At 36.7% G+C, this 21280-nt stretch overlaps 1 protein-coding gene across 1 annotated transcript; it reads left to right on the top strand.

Moving 5' to 3' along the window:
• Positions 1-915: 915 nt before the first annotated feature.
• LOC129272666 (glutathione hydrolase 1 proenzyme-like) lies at positions 916-20945 on the top strand. The gene is made up of 11 exons (XM_064115487.1): positions 916-1034; positions 4144-4284; positions 6139-6362; positions 6904-7102; positions 9486-9646; positions 11119-11265; positions 13352-13488; positions 14193-14380; positions 16113-16353; positions 16665-16778; positions 17516-20945. Exons 1-11 carry the CDS (start codon positions 1027-1029, stop codon positions 17663-17665), a joined length of 1710 nt encoding a protein of 569 aa, XP_063971557.1. The 5' UTR covers positions 916-1026; the 3' UTR covers positions 17666-20945.
• The last annotated feature ends 335 nt before the right edge of the window (positions 20946-21280 follow it).

The raw sequence follows: 21280 nt of genomic DNA, 5'->3' as shown, positions 1-21280 counted from the left end.
ATTTTGAGAGGCATTTTAAACAAAATATTCGTTTACCAAAACAGCCACCAGGGTAATTATTTTAGTCATACATAGATCTTCTGACAAACAAGGATTTATTTCTCTTTATTTCATATTAGTTATTGCTTTCGTCAGTCCTCTAAACTTCCGATTTTCAGACTATATGATTCCAGGACTATTTTCTTGTTTGCTTGCTGTTAGAGTATAAGCCATTGATGTACCTAGTTTTACTGTAATATAATGATTCCCGTCATTTAATATTAACTAAATTAGTTTGGATGAGCTTTGACTAAACACATGAGTGAATGTGAAACTGAATTACTCGTGTATGCCCTAAAACTTTCCAACTTTGCAAGTGTTAGTCTCTTGTCGTTTCTCTGATTTTGTACAAACTTTCACTGATCTGTTTTTCTAATTTTCTCTTTTTTAATATCATGTTTTTTTTTTTTTTTTTTTTTTTTTTTTTTTTTTTGGGGGGGGGGGGGTAGATTCAATTTAAATACATCATATGTGTTACATTTTGTGCCATCATTTACTAATCAATCGATTCATACCTCGGGGTTAGAATTAGTCTAGAGTTCAACTTCAGAATAGAAGCCACGCCTACACTGGTGCAAGGTACTTTGCAAGGTACGCCGCTTCAACTTCTCGAGGTTCGATACTCAGACAGTCTGAAGATTGCAGACAGTGTAAGGTGGCAATAGCACTCTATTCTCGTTTTTATACTTATAAAATAAAAGTGATAATGTTGTTGAAGATAAGAAATCTGATCTAGTTCTTGAAATAAAATGATAGATCGATCGCAGCGACCTTGAACTCCTCGCCTGACATGTTCCAGGAGAGATTCCCGATAGAACTTTCTTATACATAACGATCGATCTTTGAAAGACATCCCAAGTCGTACCAGAGCAGCCACTGTTAACAAACGAAATCTTCTGAAAGAAACAGACGCCAGGATCGCCAAATATCATATCGCAAGAAGAAGAGGGGTTAGCTTTTCATAGCCTGACGGAGAAAGAAGAAAGAATGGACAAGTAAGTGATAAATGCATACTTTGTCAACTGAACAGAGAATCATTTTGTTTTAATTCATCTGGAAATTAAGTAGAAAATTTAAAATTTAATAGTTATTCTCAAAAGATAGTTTTTACTATGAAAATATTTTTTAGGCTTTAATCGAAAATTTGATGGAAATTCAGCAATCCATAAAATTCTGAACAAAAGATCGTTCTAATTGTGCTGTTGAACTATAATTTTACTGTCAATGGATATTTTTGTGCAAATAATGCTAAACTTTCTGTAAAGCTAGTCATAACAAACGTGACAAAATTAATAACTCAATCTATTTTTAGATTGGAGGTAAAGGAATGAAGCCTTGATAATTATTATCATGGACGAATATCCCTGATTTTTAAGCAGAAATGTATGTTGCTAGAGATCATTATAAGTTGGGAGAAATAGTAATTCTGAGAAAAAAAATGGCATTAATTTTTTGTTCTCTTCTGTATTTCTTTCCTTAAAATCAGTCAACGGTATTAGTGATAATGACAGCAAATCTGTAATATCGTAATATTTTCCCAACAATTCACAGGTTTGCATTTCAATAACTCTTTTTCTTTTATCTTGATCTTGTTCTCTTATAGAAATCTAAAATAAAATTATCAAATTCCTTGTTAATTATGATTAAAAAGTAAAAAGATTGACTTTCTTTGAAATATACTGAACAAATATGTATTTTACATGTATCTTCTATTGTACAAAGATCAAAAGTACATTCAGGGGGACCATAGTTTGAACATCCTATCCAATATCAATAACGTTTTCTCGTCAATTTGGGCATATTCACTTTCAACTAACTCTTAAATGGGACACTGACGATAAGTTGAGTTTAATAATGAAGTAATGATTTTCTAACGCTTTTAGTTTGTGACGTCACAGACAAGCAGCTCCACCATTTGTCGTGTGATATTAATTTAAACAAAATGTCATTTTCTAAAAAAATATTGAATTGATTTCATGTGTGCGGTTGATGTATCATTAGACACATCATTTCATAACCTTTCCTAAAAGGAAAATATTTTTATTCATCGTTTCCCATTCAAAAGTGGAATTTATGTAATTTACATTATATGATTAATGAGAGAGCTACATGCATATGACGTCACAAATCAAACCTCAAACCGTTTATTTTTTTTCTCTCTTTTTCTAGTTTAAACCAATTTATCGGCCAGGGTGAACTTTTCCTTGGATAAGATTAAGGCAACTTAAGTGTTTTAATAGCGTTCGATTAGCGATCGCTTTACGTCTGTCATGAAATCATACAGTTGTAAATGTTTTGGGGAATGAATTGGAACCATGCGGTTTCGTCGCTTTCAAATTATTCTCTTAAATTCTGACATGAAGTTAATACCCCTTTCATACTGCCCTCTTCATTTTTCACCGGCGAACTTCGCCTCGCATTCCTCACTTCCCCGGCGAAGAAAAAAATGTACCCTTGCGCACTGACATTTCTTCCCCGGCGAAAGTCAACGGGCGATTGCAGAACAAACGAAAGACATTTGTAAACATTACTTCTTACCTATTACAAAAAGGTATCAAAAAATTAATTACAACATATTTTGGAAGTATTACGATAAAAACAAACAATATCACATTGTTTCTATATTTTAGCGCATTTTATACATGTAAAAAGTGCTTTTTAATAAATATTGTTAGTAAAAAAAAAATTATGTTCGAGGGTATCTACTTGGCCATAGCATTCAGCTGAGCATGCAACTATCGCGCGCGGTACAGGGGACTTCGGGAGAGAAAAAAATTGGCATCTGACGTCATTAAAGAGGAGAATTTCTCCGGTTTGCTTTCATACTGGCGAAGTTCTCCAACTCTAGAGGTGGAGAAGTTCGCCGGCGAACTTCACCGGTGAAGTTCTCCTGTGTACCTTTCATATTGGACACTTTCCCCTTCGCTGGCGAACTTCGCCGGTGAAGTTCCCCGGTGAAAAGCGCAATATCAAAGGGGTATGATTAAACTGTGAATAATCTACTTCTCTTGTTGATATTTTTCAGTAATGTCGCTTCAAAATTCAATGTTCTTAAATTTTTGACTAAGAGTTCAAACTGTGAATTATTGACTTTTTGTATTGATAGTTTTTCAGAATACCCTGAAATGGTAAAAAAAACTTACATGATAAAAAAATATTCTGCACTAAGGGTAGACGAGATTGACTGGATGGATTTTAATAAACAGTTTCCAGCTCATGTCTATGGAGGTATAGATAATAATAATATTACCTGTCATTTAATGTGAAAACGGGATACGTTCGTTATTCCTAAGGTCCGTAATTCCGATGGTTCGTTAGTCCGAACACGAACTTAAAAAAGGTTCGTTATTCCCAAGATTCATTAGTCCGAAAACGAACTTTAAAAAGGTTCATAAATCTGAAGATTCGTTAATTCGAAAACGAAATAAGGTTCCTCATTCCGAAGGTTCGTTATTCCGAAGGTCAATCCAAAAAAAAAAAAAATAATAATCTGTGACAAATCAGAGAAAACAGGAAGGGCAAGCATGAGCGTGGTGCAGGGGGGGGGGGGTAGAAACACATTTGCTGTTCAATCGTTATGAGGCAATACTTGGTATCTCATTTTTTTAATGCGATTCAGTATCGTCAGTATTAATACATGTAAATATGTGGTTTATTTTTATTTGGTCCGATGTCAATTCGTTCAATTGTCAACTCGTCTACTAGCATTTGATCTACCATCAGTTCGTCCAATATCCACATGGTCTAATTGCCATTTCGTCCACTCACCATTTCGTCTAATAACCAGTTGGTCCAATAGCCATTTAATGCATATATCATTTGGTCTATAAGTCTAAGTGTTGATTGGGCAAAAGGAATGAAAATAAAACGAGTATTAGACCAACTGGTTATGAGACGAAATGGTCATAGACCAACTGGTTATTAGACGAAGTGATGATTGGACCAGATGGTTTGATTGACGGAATGGCATTATAGACTAAATGAAGGTAGGCCATGTGGTGAGTGGACGAGTTGGCAGTGGACGAAATGGCAATTCACAAAATATGTTAGTTAATCATATATGACCATGATGTGCTTTTTTTTTCAATCCTTTCTTTATAATAGGATTTTAGGTTTAATGTTCATCACCGTCATCCTTGCTACTGCTGTAGGATGTGGCCAAGCGACACAGGAGGAATTGACTAGATATATTTATCCGCATGCTGCAGTTGCCTCAGATCAGGAAACTTGCTCCGAGATAGGAAAGTGAGTTTACTAGTCATTGCTCCCAAGATATCAGATCGGGATTATCTTTCGTTAATCCTATGTATTTCTTCATTCCCCCTTCATTTTATTGATTTTGATTTCACTCGCTTCGGATTAGGGGTGAAATTTTCCGTTAATGAGAATACGTACTTTCAATTTCTTTTGATTGTATTAGTATCAATTCCGACCACTCCTTTCCGCCCCTCTAGGATGGAGTCCCTAATCTTCTGCGACACGGAAAAACGGGGAAAACACGGAATTTCACAGAAAATGCAATTTTCAGGCCGATTAAAATGTAATTATGATTAAAAAAAGTGAAAATCATGAAAACCATAGCAAGACCAAATAAAACATAACCGTGTATCAGTGAAACTTCGCCGATCATACCTGGTTTGGGACATTGTCACTCAAGAACACATGCACGCAATTAGCATTTAAGAAAACTGGGGACTCTGCTCTAGGATCTATAGGAAAACGAATGATACATCTTGTGCATCCTTTTACCGTTGAATTATTTGAAACGAACATAAAATGAAAAAAAAAATCAATACAGTGCCAAAATTGTAATTCTAGTCAGTTAAATCTATGTATAATTGGTTATGTGTATTTTGTTGCATTTTTTCACATCTTGTTTGAGCATTGACATGATTGAGAACCATTCTGCTGTGCGTCCCATGACAAAAGGAAGCAACACTTTTCGGTTTTTTTTCTACAAAATAAGCTCTCTGCCTTTTTCTTAATTTTGAATATTTTCTGGATGCTTTCGGCCCACATGATGCTAAAGGAATTGCAGTCACATAGCCCCCAATTTCTAAAATATATGCGTATCAAAAGCAAGTAACAATTATTTCCTCATAAAGCAATGACATTATTTTCCTATTACTAAGAAACTCATTCCATGGAGTTGCTTCCTTTTGCCATTGGACGGCAACACTATTATCTACTTATTCTGTTCACTTCCCTTGCTAATCATGTGCAAGTCTACTTCTCACACACTTACAATCGCCCAATACAAAGGCACACAAACACACACACCCACACCCTAATGAGCGCACACACCCCACACACTTCATGAAAGAAAATATACGCTCACATTTTAATCAATGCCTGCGTTAAAGAACATTCATTCATCAGTTTATGTTAATGTGTGATAAAAGAGCGCGAAGACAAAACGTTTTGAATGTATTGTTCATTCATTTGGGAGAGCGCCATGCAGCCAGAGATCGAACCCCGGACTTCCGACAAGCACTCAAGAAGCATCCATCTGTTAAGAACCGGTGGTTGCTGCATGGACCTATACTCTATGTTTTCATCTCATTATACTGTAGGGACTATACGCTCCACGACGCACAACGAATTCAAGAACATAGAAAATGTATTGTCAAAATGCCCTACATGACAAAGCACAACCAAGAAGTGTTTGTCGAAAATTGGCGAGTCAAAAGAGCACTCTTTCCTGGACTCCGGACATACGACATATTTCCAATTTTTTGTCAGCTCCGAGACTTCTTCTTTTTGACAAAGACCTTCCAGCTTTTCTTTGTCATTTTCTTGGCGTTATTTTCAATACATTTACTGTATTCTTAATTCCGTCGTATGTTGAAACTCCTTATTATATAGTGTTTTCGCTCATCGACGTACGGAGATGTCACCCGGGATGTCAGCGACGCCAATTCCTTTGGAAGAAACGTCTTTTGCATTCGATGAAGCCTCGCGTAGATTTCCATTCTGAAGTCAGACTTTTCTATACTTAACGGAGAAACTTACTAAAAATACTGAATATCATTACCCTGCAAAGTTTTGTTTCCCCCTCTCTCTCTTTTAAAAATCTCTTCTCATGTCCATCTTGGACAGTACTATGCTGCTAATGGGAGGTACGGCCATTGATGCAGCAATCGCTGGACTCCTCTGTGTGGGACTATTGAGCATCCACAGTGCAGGTATAGGCGGAGGAAGCTTCATAATGTACTATGACAGAGAGAATGAGACGCCGTACTTTCTAGATTCCAGAGAAGTGGCTCCCACTCTTGCATCCAGAGACATGTACGAAAATGAAAGGGATGATGCATCACAGATCGGTAAGCAAAGAAAATTCGTTTATACGGACTGACACACGAGAACGGTGTAACAGACATGACTGATGAATGAAAACGAAAATCCGAAATCACTACAGTGATTGTTGAGAATTGTGTTTCCCAGTTACCACACAATCCAATAAATGTTTAAAGTCTCATCATCATTCATACTCGGGACGGTAAATATTCAGTTCAATTCCTATCTGAAATCCAAAGAGTGCAGTCAAGATGGATTAACATTCGAACAGCGTTCGTGTAAGAGTAATATCTAATTAAATGCCTATGATCCAGGATCGACGCCTCTGTTTAGACTTTAGAGTGATATGACTCAATTTACAGGGCAGCGATCCTGGTCTCTCCCGTACACAATGCTGCCACGATATGTCATTTTCATCGTACTGAATAAATAAACCAACGTCGAAAATTTCTTAAGCCCCCAGAGCCTCCCCCCCCCCATTTTTTTGTCTTTGTCTATAGAACCGCGCCTGCTCTCATGAAACCAACTACACCTAAATAACAGGGTCTTTTCACATTTATCATGCAGGTGGTCTTGCTATCGCAGTCCCTGGTGAGATAATGGGATACTGGGAGGCTCATCAAAGGTTTGGGAGACTTCCCTGGGGAGACCTCTTCGGACCTTCCATTGAACTTGCAGAGAATGGTTTCACTGTTGGCCCGGACCTTGCAATGACCATGGCTATGAAACAGTTTTCCGAGCTTGCGACAAGCGACCCAAGCTTTAGGTATGATTTTGGTGGGTCTTTCCAGGGCCCTGGGAACGAATTTTTTTTACTGGGGTGCTGATGTAAATTTCACAAACAAAAAAAAAGTTTCACTAAATAATGAAGGTCATTTTGGTCCTGAGAAACTTGACAAGGAAAAAGGGAGTTTCACTACAAAATAAAGGTCATTATGATCGAGAAATTTGAAAAACAAAAAAGAATGAAAATAAAATAAGGGTTTCACTTAAAAAATAAGGTCGATTTGGTTACATTTCCCCATTTTTTGCATACCTAGTCCACGGGGGTGCTGCCTATGGAGAACAATACACGCAGCACCCCCTAGGAAAATCTTCCCAGGGCCATGGTCTTCTTTCCAAAAGACGGAAGGTCCACGAGACCGATTTTTCATTTACATCCTTACTACAGTTTATATAAATGGTCTCGTGTATATTTCAATTGATACCTATATAGATCTCACTGTCACGATTGAAAATGTGGTCTTTTTATAATCGTGGAGTAATCGTAAAGATCGTATCAGATATCATAATAAGATCGTATATCAGATCAGTCGAGGCAATCGTATGGATCATAGAAAAGTTTTGAATGGTTCAAAAAATTCGGAATCGGTTACGAAAGGGTCATCGTGGCGTTCGTAAAGGATCGCACGAGGTATTATACCCTGTTCCCACTCTCACGATTTACGCCACGATTGAAACGGTAGTTTTAATCGTAAAGTAATCGTAATGATCGTATTGGATCGTATCATATCTGATCGGTCGTGGCAATCGTATTGATCATAGAAATATTTTGAATGGTTAAAAAATCGCGATAATTAACAATTATGTTCAGGGGCGGATCCAGGATTTTTTGAAAGGGGGCCAAAGGCCCCGTAACACGCACCGAAGGTGCGTCATGACAGAGGGTCTGGGGGCCCTCCTCCAGATAAATTTGGAAATATTAAATCCCTTAAAAGCGATTTCAGCGTTTCTGAGGTCATTCATTCTATGTCAAAAATTGACTACAATTGGTTTCAATTGGTTTGAATGGTGACCAATTACCAATAGGTTTCAATTGGGACAAATGGCCAGTTGGTTTCAATGGGTACCAATTGTTTCACTCTCCATGTACTCCAAATTGAAACCAATGGCCAATTGGTATTCAATTTGGTATTCAATTCTGATATTCAATGGGCATTCAATTGGAATTTTGTCCTGGGAATTAGGCTATCTATTAAAATGCTCTGCATAGTCGGGCAGCCGCCAGTTTTTCATTGATATTGATATACATACTACTTGCTAATATGACCTACAGAGAGATGGACCATCGCCCACTTTTGGACATGGTGATCCTTGAACTAAGCTAAGCTAAGTTACTTTGTAGGAAAGCCTGGAACAAACTTTTTTGTGTGAAAAACTGTCGAAAAGTGTGAGTTGTTGCTTCCTCTTTTCTGCCATGTCAAAATCGGGCTACTAGTATTTCTTTGTCTTACTGCCTTATTGAGCGCACAATCCTCTTATGCAGGGCTACTCGGTCGTTGATGGCGTACTGGAAACTCATTTGCAGGAAAATGTCTTTAAATGTGCGCGCAGATAGACGACAAACTATATCCTAAAAATAAACATGACGGCGTCTGACTAATCATTTTAAAAAATGAAGGAGATGTAAAAATGTTTTTCAGCCTCGACATTGTATCACAGTAAAAACCTTCGACCTTTATCTCTATGTTATGTGATCAACAACAAACCGTGCCTCATGATCTTTAAGAACAAAATATTGAAATGTATGGCGTTATTTCTTACAATTTAGAATGGATTATGTTTTTGTTTCTTTGTTTTTGCTTTTTTACAGAATAAGCATCAAAGAGAGTTTATAAATGAGGAATTTCTTCATGGTCCAAATTTAAATTGGATGTTCCTCAAGGAACAATTATAGACCCACTATTGTTTTTTTTACATGCCTAGTAATATTACAGCAATTATTTGATTACTCGCGACAGTTAAACCGTCCATTTTTCAAAATGAATAATTGCAAGATATTACAACACGATTGAAAAGTTTTGAGAAAATGGTCTAGAAAGCATCACGACATAATTATGTAGGCCTATTAGAAAAGCATGGAAAATATTCATGTCTTGTAATAAACGATTCCAACGCCACGGGAACGCAAAATTTTGCGATTCTGAGAAGATGAGAGAGGACAATGTTACCAAGCATGCATTTGTCACCCTTTAAAACATGAAAGCTGATTTTAGTTTACCATTGGTTGGGGGCTGGTTTGGTGCACAATCCTCCGAAATTAATTCCTCCGCTTTTCTCAATAGCGTTTTTTTTTTGCGCTCTCTCAAATTGCCACCAAGGTTATTTACATTTACAGTATTTACATTTACATGTTCTCTATTTTTCAGTGAAATAATGCTAGACGAAGATTTGAGCATTCTGCAGGCGGGCGACACTATGTACAGACGGAAATTAGCCGAGACAATGAGAGTGGTAGCCGAAGAGGGCGCCCAGGCCTTTTATCATGGACCTCTAGCTGCTAAAATCGCAGCCGAGATTCAAGAAGTCGGTAAGGAGATTGTTTATACTCCACAAAGCTGTGACAGTCCAACCATTATGACCCATGTGATAGATAAGTGGAATAGTCGAAGCATTTCTTTTGACGAAATTATGAAAACATATACCTCTAGTATCGACTTAGGCAAAAATATATTTTAGTGTATTTTCTATATATGTTGCGTATACAAGCTTTGACAATAAATGTTTGAAAGTATTGCCAGAGGGTTTGTCGCGGATGTCTCTCAAATAAGAACAAAGTTGAGACAATCGGGCTTGACATTTATTTGACGATCAAGATAATTCCGAGATGTAATAATACAGGTAGGGGCGCGCCCGGGCGACGCCACGGGGGGGGGGGGGGGGGGGGGGGGGGGGGGCAGGGACAATCACCTTAGACTTCGTGAAAAAAAAGAAGGGGAGAACGGATCAAGATGAATAAAACAAAAACGAGAGGCAAAAAATATGCTGAGCCTGTCATACGTAAAGGAAAAGGAAAATATACCCGGAACCCCGGTTTTGTTTTTCGTGTATAAATCATAAGAGATCTCTGCGCCCGACCACACAGCAAAAACTGTGGTGTTAGCCGGTGTACATAGAGGACCACATCAGTTATTTTACACCGGTGTTGAATTGGTGGTGTTAGTTTTACACCTATAGGTGTCATTACAACACCTTTGGTTGTTACATTTACACGCTTTGGTGTTATTTTAAATCTCTAGGGTGTAATATTAACACCTCGGGTGTGGTCCTCTATTAACACCAACTGGTGTCAGTTTTAACACCGCAGTTTTTACAGTGCACCATCATCACAAATGATACCAGGGCCCCGTTGCAGAAAAGTTACCATTATGATAACTTTGCCATCCAATGGTAACTTGCATGGAAATCCTTGTTTTTGATTGACTGTTGATCAGCGTTACCACACAGCAAAAAGTGTGGTGTTAACCGGTCTACATAGAGGACCACACCAGTTATTTTACATCGGTGTTAAATTGACAGTGTTAGTTTAACACCTATAGGTGTTATTACATCACATTTGGTTGTTACATTTACACTCTTTGGTGTTATGTTCAATCTCTAGGGTGTAATTTTAACACATCAGGGTGTGGTCCTCTATTAACACCAAATGGTGTCAGTTTTAACACCACAGTTTTTACAGTGCATGGTAGTTACTATTGGACTGGCAAAGTTACCATAAAAATTGTAATTTTTATGCAACGGGTAATTCCTCTAGCAGAACTTTGTAATTTGTGCTGATTTCTGAAATAGACTGAAACTCATGGAAAATCATAACTGAAATACCAGATGACCTCACAGGACATTCAATGCACATAACTTGACAGTGCATGATGAATTCGAAATATTTTACGTGGGTTTTAATGGATACAAATGGGATCATGGATTCATTTTGCATTATCATACAGTAAGTCTATATCGCTCATTTCAATTTTTTTCAATTAATTTTCTTTTACAATTTGTCAGGTGGAATCGTGAGTGTGGCTGATCTTAATCAGTATCAAGTGGCCGTGAAAGAACCTCTAAGTATAGACATCAACGGTTTGACGGCATATGTCTGTCCACCTCCGTGCAGTGGGGCGGTGTTTTCTCTAATCATGAACATATTAGAAGGTGAGTTATGACACCCCAAAAATAGATGGGATTTATTGTCGCATGAAAAAGGGTCATTCCTTGAAAGGCAGCAGTATCCGTTGCCAGGGTAAGTGTAGCTAAAAAGGGCCACGACGCGCGATGGATTCAAGAATACAGTAAATGTATCGAAAATGCCCGTGAAATGAAAATAACCAAGATCGGAGGTTTTTGCCGAAAATTCGTGATCTGGATCAGCAGTTTCATCCTTACGTTCGGAGCTGACGAAAATTGCAAATATTTCGTTTGTCCAGAGTCCAGGAAAATACTTCCGTTTTGAATCACGTACCGATTTTCGACAAAGACTTCTTGGTTGCTCATTGTCATGAAGGGCATTATGGCGGTCGTGTAAGCGGAAACTACCTATATTATGCAATAACATAGAGCGCTTGAAAATTTCCGATTAACAAGACGGGGGAAATTCGCATTTACCTTGATCATTGTTTCTGTTTCAACACTTAAAAAGGCAACCTGTACAAAATTGTCCGCTTCTTAATTGTTATGCCACCGGGCATGGTGGCTCAGTGGTAGAGCGTCCACCTCATGAACGGGAGGTCGTGGGTTCGATCCCTGGCCGAGTCATACCAAAGACTTATAAAAATGGAACCTTCTGCCTTCTTGCTAGGCGCTCAGCATTTAGATTGGAGAAGGGTAATAATAATTAACATTATGTTAAGCAGGGCCCGCTGGAAGAGCAGTTTTCTAACTGAAGTGGCTACCCTGGGTAAATAAAACGTTATTATTATTATTATGTAAAGTTCATATGATCGAGAGTCAGCACCGATGCAGGAGGTGCCAAATGAATGCAGAGTTGCAGACGGTTGCTTTTGTCCAAGTTTGAAGACTAATGCTCTTGTAGTATCCAAGAGTGTTTCCTCGCTCGTTTGAGCCCATCTACTGCCTTATACTGATTCGGATTTTATTGAAAACTGGTACAAGTAAGCGTACAAGTAAGTGTAGTGCACAAAATATATCACGATTCGGTTCATAACGTGAAACAAGGTATGATTCCTTTCTGAACACGTGGAGTTGTCATCTCAGTGTTACCGAGCATATTTCGTTTATTGTCACATCTAAAAAAAAGAAGATATTCTGTAATTCACATATGAAATATGAAACCAGACTATACAGTCTGGTTTTCTACCCCCTTTCCTTTCGAGGCCTCCATCACTTTCAAGCTCCAAGCTTAAGATGGAGGTCTCCCACATTTCTATATATATATGTTCAGTAATTAAAGAAAATGTATATATAGATATAATTTCACAGTACAGTTGATATGTTATAATGATTTATGTGCATTATTCATTATGTTTAAAAAATATATTTGCCTATTATGTAATATTGAACAAAATATTATACTTGTATATTCTTTGTTTTTGTTTTGAAATGTGGAAATAAAATAAATCAAATCAAATCAAATAGCTTGTGAGGTGTGCGCATGTGTGGTAAGGGATGGTGTCTTTGTGTGCGATACCAACGGCCCTCTCATTCTCCTGCGTACAGATCGGGCTTGAAATCATGCCCCCCCCCCCCCCACGGAAAAAAAAACGGGGGAAGAAAAATGATGAAATGTGATATTATTTCATTAATGTTAAGAGCTGTCACAAAATTGTACTTTTATAAGTAAAAATGTTTGCTCATAATCCATGTCTGCACTTCGCAAAATATTCGGCTCATTAAGCCACTGCTCTTACCTACATACCATTCATATTTGTACATTATACAAGTTTTAGTTACAATAATTTCATAGTGCCATAACTGTTTTATTTTACATTGGATTTGATTGAATTTTCAGCATTTCTTTATACTTATCCAAATGAAATCATAATTTTGGTGAACTTTGAGCATCGAATTTTCCTGGTATATTTGTAAAGTGATTTTATTCAGTTGGTCCATTTTGTTCACTGCCTAGGCAGCCCAGCTAAAGCCGGGGTAATAATAGCAGAGCCCGCTGGGAGAATAGTTTTCAGAACTGAAGTGGCTTCCCTGGGTAAATATACCTTTATTATTATTATTATTATTATTCTTGTTCTTATTATTATTATTATAATCATTATGTGTACCTTAGGTTATGGATTTACTGCTGAAAGCCGGAGATCTGTCCAAAATGAAACACTGACCTACCATCGAATCATCGAGGCGTTCAAGTTTGCCTTTGCCAAGAGGAGTGCCTTGGGTGACGAAGACTTTGTAGATGTTGAAGATGTGAGGATTTAATAAGCATGTCCAAACTTAAGACAATCCACGTTAATTGTTTTTTATATTTATAGTAGTGGTTTTACAACAAGCACTGTGTTTATTATCAAAAGGAAGGTTGATGAATGTGACACACGGGCCCGTCTTACAAAGAGTTACGATTGATCCGATCAACCACAACTATGGAAAGCCAGCAGCGTCAACACCTAAAATGCATGTTTGTTCAAAACATATTTTAGATATGATGTAAATTCACACATTATTATTTTTTTTTTAAATTCAGTGTGCTTTTAAACACATTTACAAAGCACGATGGGCAAATTTCCTGGAGAAAAATTATGATATTATTGGATCAGATCAAGCGTAACTCTTTGCAATAGTCCGGGTCATGGCTACAGTTTTAATAAACCGAAATATTATTAGTGTATCAACAATAAAAATATATATTTTTTTTTTAAGGAATGAGATGAATAGTTGTCCTTTTCAATAGTTTAATAAATGATATGTGATATAACCCAACGACTGTACACATTAGTAAATATTTTCATGAGTAAAAATGTGTTTTAAACTATTCAAAACTGCAGTGTGATTAAAAGCCATAATCGTACTAGAGCAATGTTCCTACCAATTGTTGGACAACAACTACCCACCCCCTTCCCCACTATCTTTTTATCAAACCTAAAGGCTAATTTCTTTATTTGCCCTTTCTTCAGCTTGTAGCAACGTTGACATCTCAAGATTATGCAGATAGCATCCGTGCACGGATAACCGATGATCGTACCCACGATACAGAGTATTACGAACCATCATTTCAATTCGTCAGTGACCACGGTACTTCCCACATCGCAGTGGTAGACGCCTTCGGAAATGCTGCTTCGATCACCAGTACGATCAACACATTGTGAGTATCTTCCTTGATTATAATAAGTGTATTCCTTTCATTTGTATTTACACAATATAGGATCACAGAACAAAACAAATTTTGCATCAGACGAAAATGTTTGAGTGCAAAGATCTGGGATATAATATTATGGAAATACCCATTAAATGAATCGTATTATAGATATATATTTCCATCAATATTATTGCTTTACAACATATTAGTCATGACACACCCAAGGTCTACAAAAGCTTGCACGAAATACAACTACCGGACAATGCTGAAGCTTTAATGAACTGTTATAAACATGTTAAGTAGTACCTTAACAGAAAAAATAAAGAGTACAAGTTTTTTATATATATAGTGTGAGACATCTGAAACTAAAGGGTATTCGAATTCTACTTCTGATACCATGACAAATGCAGTGGCGTACAGATGGGGGGGGGGGGGGCTTGGGGCGCCTGCCACCAAAAAAAATCACAACCAAGAAAAAAAAGAGAAAAGGAAAGAGAGAGGGGTGAAATATGATATCGTGTCAAAATATATCACAAAATTTGATTTTTAAATAAAAATGTTGAATTTGAATATTCAATATTTGAATGGAATAAGCTTGATAATTCAATTAGAACAGCTCCTTATGTCATTTCATTTAAGAGAATGTTTAGAAGAACTTGTAATTTATAAATAACTTGCGGAACATCCACTGTTGTGCGTATTTTGTGTTAGCATGACCTTGATGATTTGGTGTATATTATCAGTATTTTTAAGATGTCGTTCGTAGTTAATTTGATTTATTGATATTTGATTATAGGTCAAACGAGTGCCCGTCTGCGTTTTGTTTGCTGCTAAGTTTGTTAATGTTTCGTTTTACATTCAAATCCTAATGTGAATCTTAATGCCGTAACATTCTGTACATACGTTATGCATTTTGTAAATATGTTTATTGTTATTCAGGGCCCCATGGAAGACCACTACTTATTGGTGAATGGGCTACCCTGTCAAAATATCAGAAATAAATAAATAAATGAATTAATTAATTTTGTCCGATACACCAGACTTAGCTCCCTCAAAATATTTGGCTTGATACGCCACTGTCTATATGTACGTTAAAATGTGCTTTTCAATTTTGTTTGAGGCTCCAAGATTTTTTTACTAGTAACGTTCCTGGTATACAGTCATGTTATAATTTGTCCAGCATATTCGCATTAAAGACACTTTACAACCACCAATTTCCAACGTTTCACTTTAATATTGACTATTTTGACATGATTTTATGGTCAGTCCAAAAAAAAAAGGAAATTAAGAAGAAGAGGTGGTTGACTGTTGGTGGTTGAAGTCCGAAAGCTCGTGTGTGTTCCCGTAAATGCTCGCGTAATCAATCATGCTCTTGTACTAATTTGACATTTTCTAGTTCCTCAAATAATTCATTTTTAATTAAATCATGATGGAAAATTATTCATTTCATATCTATTTTCTATCGGGTTAACAATCTATTAGAATGTTTTTTAAAGAATGTGTCGGCAATATAATCGGGGGTCTGTGCATGTTTCAAATAGTGAAAGTATGTCATGATTAAATACAAGACTGTACGCATGATATCGTAAATACAATAATCACACAAATAATATATATTTTAGAGGAGTTACTCAAACTGGACTGGCAGACTTTAACATTGTTGTCTTGTTGTCTTCATAGACCGTTAGAGGAAAGATTATATTTTCCTAACGGTATTCTTCTTTCTTTTCTGTAACAGTTTTGGTTCGACTGTGCGAGGTTCTCAAACGGGAATCTTGTATAATAATGAGATGGACGACTTCTCCAAGCCTGGGGTACCTAACTTCTTTGGACTGCCGCCCTCACCGTCAAACTTCATTGAGCCTGGAAAGCGACCAATGTCTTCAATGACTCCTGTCATAGTCGTAGATGACGATGGAGATGTTGAATTGGTGGTTGGTGCAGCAGGAGGGACAACCATCACAACAGCAACAAGCCTGGTTAGTCTCCTTCACGGCTACTCCAGGGAAATAAAGAAAACTTGTATATATTGGCAAATTGTCTTTATCATGTTTATCATCAAGTGTATTTATTATCAAATTCATTTACGCTGTTAATCGTCTTGTCACCTCTAATATGTTTTATTGCTTTTCACTTTTTTGGTTTAAAAATATTACTCATTTCTACTCAACATTTTTTTTCTTGGGGGGGGGGTGGACGTTTTGGTCCTGAATGTCCCCTGCCCACCCGAAAGTTCCGGTGCCCTTAGTAAATATGTGCCTTTTTTCACTGTCTCTCTCTCTCTCTCTAGATGGCAATGGAGGATCTTTGGTTTAAGTCAACTCTTGCATGTGGAGGAAACAGAAGTCGCATTCATCAGCAGCTTCTTCCTAGTCAAACATTCTATGAGCCAGGATTCAACAAGGTAGGTTCGGTATATATTTTTTCCTCTCTGTCTCCCTCTATCGCTCACCCTCTCACATTCTTTCTTCCGTCTTCTTTGCTTGCCTTATTCAATTTCTCCCAGAATTTCTCTTAAATTAATCATTTTGCTTTTCTTGTATTTATCTTTGCTCTCCTCCTTCCTGGGCGCCAACCGATGCTTTCCATGAGGCCGATAGTTACCATGGTTACTTCAATTTTTTGTAATAGGATAAGAATAGGATAAAACAATACTTGCTACGTTCTAAAAAAATATTGGGTAAAAATGCTCCACGAGGGTAATTATGTGTCCAATGAACATCAGGCATTTCTTTTGGGCATATTTATTTATCTAGTGTGATGAAAATTTTGCCCATTCTAAAGTAATTGCTGCTTATTTTTTTTAACCTTATACTGGACAATATGCTTCCCGCATTGGGTAAAATATTGTCCCAAATAGGTTGGACACATATTACCCTCATGCTGGTTAAAATTTTACCCATTACTTTTTACAGTTTAGTTTCATAAACTTATGGAATTTTAACATAAAAGTAACAACAAAACAATGAAAATATGTGAACCGGTCGATCTATTGTAAACGGAATTCTGGCTTTCGATGAATCAACGTAGTCAGAGATTTTTTATTTTGAAAAATTAAGACGATATCGGTGACTTTTTGCCTAGTAGGACATGTAGGAGGAGAGAAATTACTTTGTAGTCATGGATTCATCCTGTTTTTAGGGCGTTGTTGATGGTCTCATTGAAAAAGGTCAAGACATGCAGAAGATTGGAGGCGTCTACGCCATCGTCCAAGCTATCGCCCGTTTGGAAGATGGTCAGCTGGAAGCTTACTCAGATACACGAAGAGATGGACTGCCTGACGGATACTAGACATGCTAGATGAGGATGCGGATCATTGTGATTTTGACCATACGTAGCTTGGGGGGGCAAATGTGAAGGTACTCTTTTCTCAGTCGGAAGTATAAGTGAGAGTAATTATTCAACATGATAAGTCATCACTCTATTATTCTACTACCCGTTATTGCAGCCTTCTAGGTCTAGGATAACATAGTTAATACCTAAATCGTATATAATAATTAGGTTTATTGATGTATATTACACAATCCCCTCAAAACGGATAATTGCCTCACTATCATAATCGCATCGTAGGGGGCGGTGGACTGATTAGATCAGAGTTATTACTTGGAGTTTGGAGGGAAAAGTAATCCCATTATTTTTAATAACAAGCGTCTATGCCTTAATAATAAGACCTTTTTTTATATTGAATTATTTCAGAAAGGTATAGTTAAGGTCTCGGATATAATAATTGGAGGTAAATTAAGACCAGTTTCATACTGGTATAATCTGAAATTTTCATCTGAAAACTTGCTCAAAATTCAAAAGATATTTTCAGTAATAACAGAAGAGTGGATACAAAATGATTTTATGGAAATGGATACAGACAACTTTGAAATTCAATTGATGATATGTGGGCATGTTCAGAAACTATGTGATATAAAATCTAGACGAATATATGACCACTTCATTGAAAATTTTCAAATTGATTATGTATTTCATGTTACAGATGGGCAATCCGAATATGATTTGGGAATGGGGGAACTGAAAGAAGTATTTTGAGACTGAAATGTGCAATGCTATGCAATAAACACAGAGAATTTCAATACAAACCATTACAAGGGGCTGTGTACACAAAAAGGGAACTTTTTAAATTCGGTTTTGAGACAGATAATTTCTGTTCCTTTTGTAAAAAAGAAGTTGAGTCTTACCAACATTTATTTTTTTATTGTCCTGAAGTTAAGCGATTATGGGAAGAGATGAGTAAAATATTTCAACTGAATGAACTTGGCAGTGACGTTTGGAAAACAATTTTCATGGGGATATCTGGAAATACTACAAGAGTAGCTTTAATAAACTGTATTATATTCTTAATTAAGTATATCATTTTTAGTTCAAGAAAACAGGGAATATTGCCAACCGTACAGAAAGTGACACATTTGGTTAAAGTGTATAGAGATACGGAATATCAAATAGCGTTTAAAAAGGGGAAGCTGGGGGTGCACTTAAGGAAATGGGAACAAATCAATGCATACCTTTCTTAATACTATGGATGTATTGGTTGCTTCATTTTGTTTCTGTTTTGTTTATTTGTTCAAATACAGATAGTTGTACCAGAGCAGGATGCATTGTGTGTGGGTGTACGTGTGTAGATGGATGTGTGAGTTTTGTGACGGGGAAGAGGGGGGGGGGGGGGGAGCTGTGAGTAGTGGTGAGTTGAAGTGAGCTTGTGTGAGTGTCTGGGGAGAGAGATGAGGGGGGAGGGGGTATGGGGGTAAGGTGGGTGTGTAGGGACGTTTTAGGATAACCTTCCTCTAATTAACCTTTAAAATAATATTTTATCCTTTTTTTTATTTCTTGTACAATTGATATGTGCAAAAGAGATTATTTCTATTCTATTCAGGGAAAAAGTCATTTTTTACAAAGTACGTTTTTTTTTATTTTGTCGATTGATACGGGTTTTTCCCCTCTGCTTTCACATTGTTATAGAAGAGAAATTTGGCAGTTTAATTTCATTTGTAATCATTTTAAAAATATTCGTAATCTCATTGATATTGATATATTTATTTGTTTGATTGTTTATTGATTGTATACATACAAAGAATCTTTATTTATATGAATTGTGATTGTAAACTTATTGATTTGAAAGAGGAAGAAAATAAAATATTATTCAAAAAAAAAAAAAAATTAATAACTCTGGATTAGACCATTAGACTAATGCAGCTGCGGTCGAGACCAAGATCAATGACGTGTATACTGGCCAATAAATAGCGTTCTTTGACGCTAAATTACGTTCCATTTCTCATATTTGAAATTTTGATATTCGGGAATGATTGGTTTGCAATTTTCCAATATGATTTAAAGAATTGCGTTGAAATTGTATGTTTGTGCTTACGTTGTTTTATTATAAAATAAATTTCTCGAAAATTTGTTTTAAAAAAATTGTATTTAAACGTTATATTCATATAAGTATGAATGAGGGGCTCAGTGCAATGTAATGTGGTGTACTTTGATTTATGGAATAAATGGGTTATAGGCATACATGTATATTTGCATTTACATTTTCACTTCTATTGTTCCGAAAATTTTAGATTATTAAGTCTCTTTATTTTGTACCTAGCAATTACGAAAAACAGCAGCATGATGTCTATACCGTATCAGTTGACAGACGTAAACGTCTATATTCATTTATTATTATCATTTTTCTTAATTCTTATTCTGTTTTTTTTCTTAGGGGGGAGTCTGCAGGCACAAACCCTGCTTGAAAATTTGATCAACAAGTGTGTCTCCACGCAAAGACTAGCACACACAAAACTTGCTGTTTCAAATCAGCGAGAGGGTCTTCAGTACACAAGGCATGGGTAGGCTGCACATTCAGACCCTTAACTCGAGTGAAGGGTTTGCACACCAGACTAAGAGGGGGGTATAGATTTCGAAACGATGTGACTTTACTATACGTTATCAGACTTCGATAAAGTATTTCAATCTTTTCATTTTTTAATTATTCAAACTTGAAAGTAGGGTAGAGTGCCCATTGGCGTACCTGGGATTTTTCACAGGGGGGGGGGGCAAAATCGTCCGCCCAAAAATTTGACAAGCCAAACAAAAAAAGAAAAGAAAAAAGGTCTTCAATCACAAATGAAGGATTTCGTACCAGAAAATAATTTGACAAGCAAAAAAAAAAAAAAAAAAGGTCTTCAAGCTCGTCAGGGGGGGCAATAAAGGTCTTCAAGCTCGTCAGGGGGGAGCAGGGATACGTGTTTTGCATGGGTTGTGGCTCGTCAGGGGGGGGCAGACTGCCCCCTTTGCCCCCCCCCCCCCCGTAGGTACGCTAGTGAGAGTGCCCCTTTAAGAGTCGACCTTGTATCATCTCGATAATAGACATGATAGTCATCTCCGCGAAATTTGATATTTCCTTTTTTTGTAGTGAGACTTGTAATAGCTCTATATATGGTGAGACCGTATGTTTTAAGAAGTTTTCATATCATGTGTTGCCTGCATTTTGTATGGAAAGGATGGAGGCCTATCTGTTTTCATTGTATTTTCTTTGCTTAATTTTGCAATATTAAATGCGGTGATTGATATGGGGAAAATACTGTAGTGTTTGTGGTGTCGCTTTTCTGTTACTTTGTATTTTGTTTTCATGTATATCGTTTGAAAATAGAATGACTTATACGTGTATGAATATTTGATGGTATGATATTAAGCAGTTGTAGATAAGGAATTATAATATTGTGCTATTGATTAAGGAAGTATCAACGATCAGACTGCTTTCATGTTCGTATGTGATGATTTCGGAATAAAGATGCTTAAAGGTCAAGTCCACCCCAGAAAATCGTTGATTTGAATCGATAGAGAAAAATAAAAAAACATAACGCTGCAAATTTAATCGAAATCGGATGTAAAATAAGAAAGTTATGACATTTTTAA

Source organism: Lytechinus pictus, chromosome 2 (assembly GCF_037042905.1).
Source record: "Lytechinus pictus isolate F3 Inbred chromosome 2, Lp3.0, whole genome shotgun sequence".
NCBI lineage: Eukaryota > Metazoa > Echinodermata > Echinoidea > Temnopleuroida > Toxopneustidae > Lytechinus > Lytechinus pictus.
The sequence above is the reverse complement of the archived record's forward strand: the minus strand, read 5'-3'. Positions and strand labels throughout refer to the sequence as shown.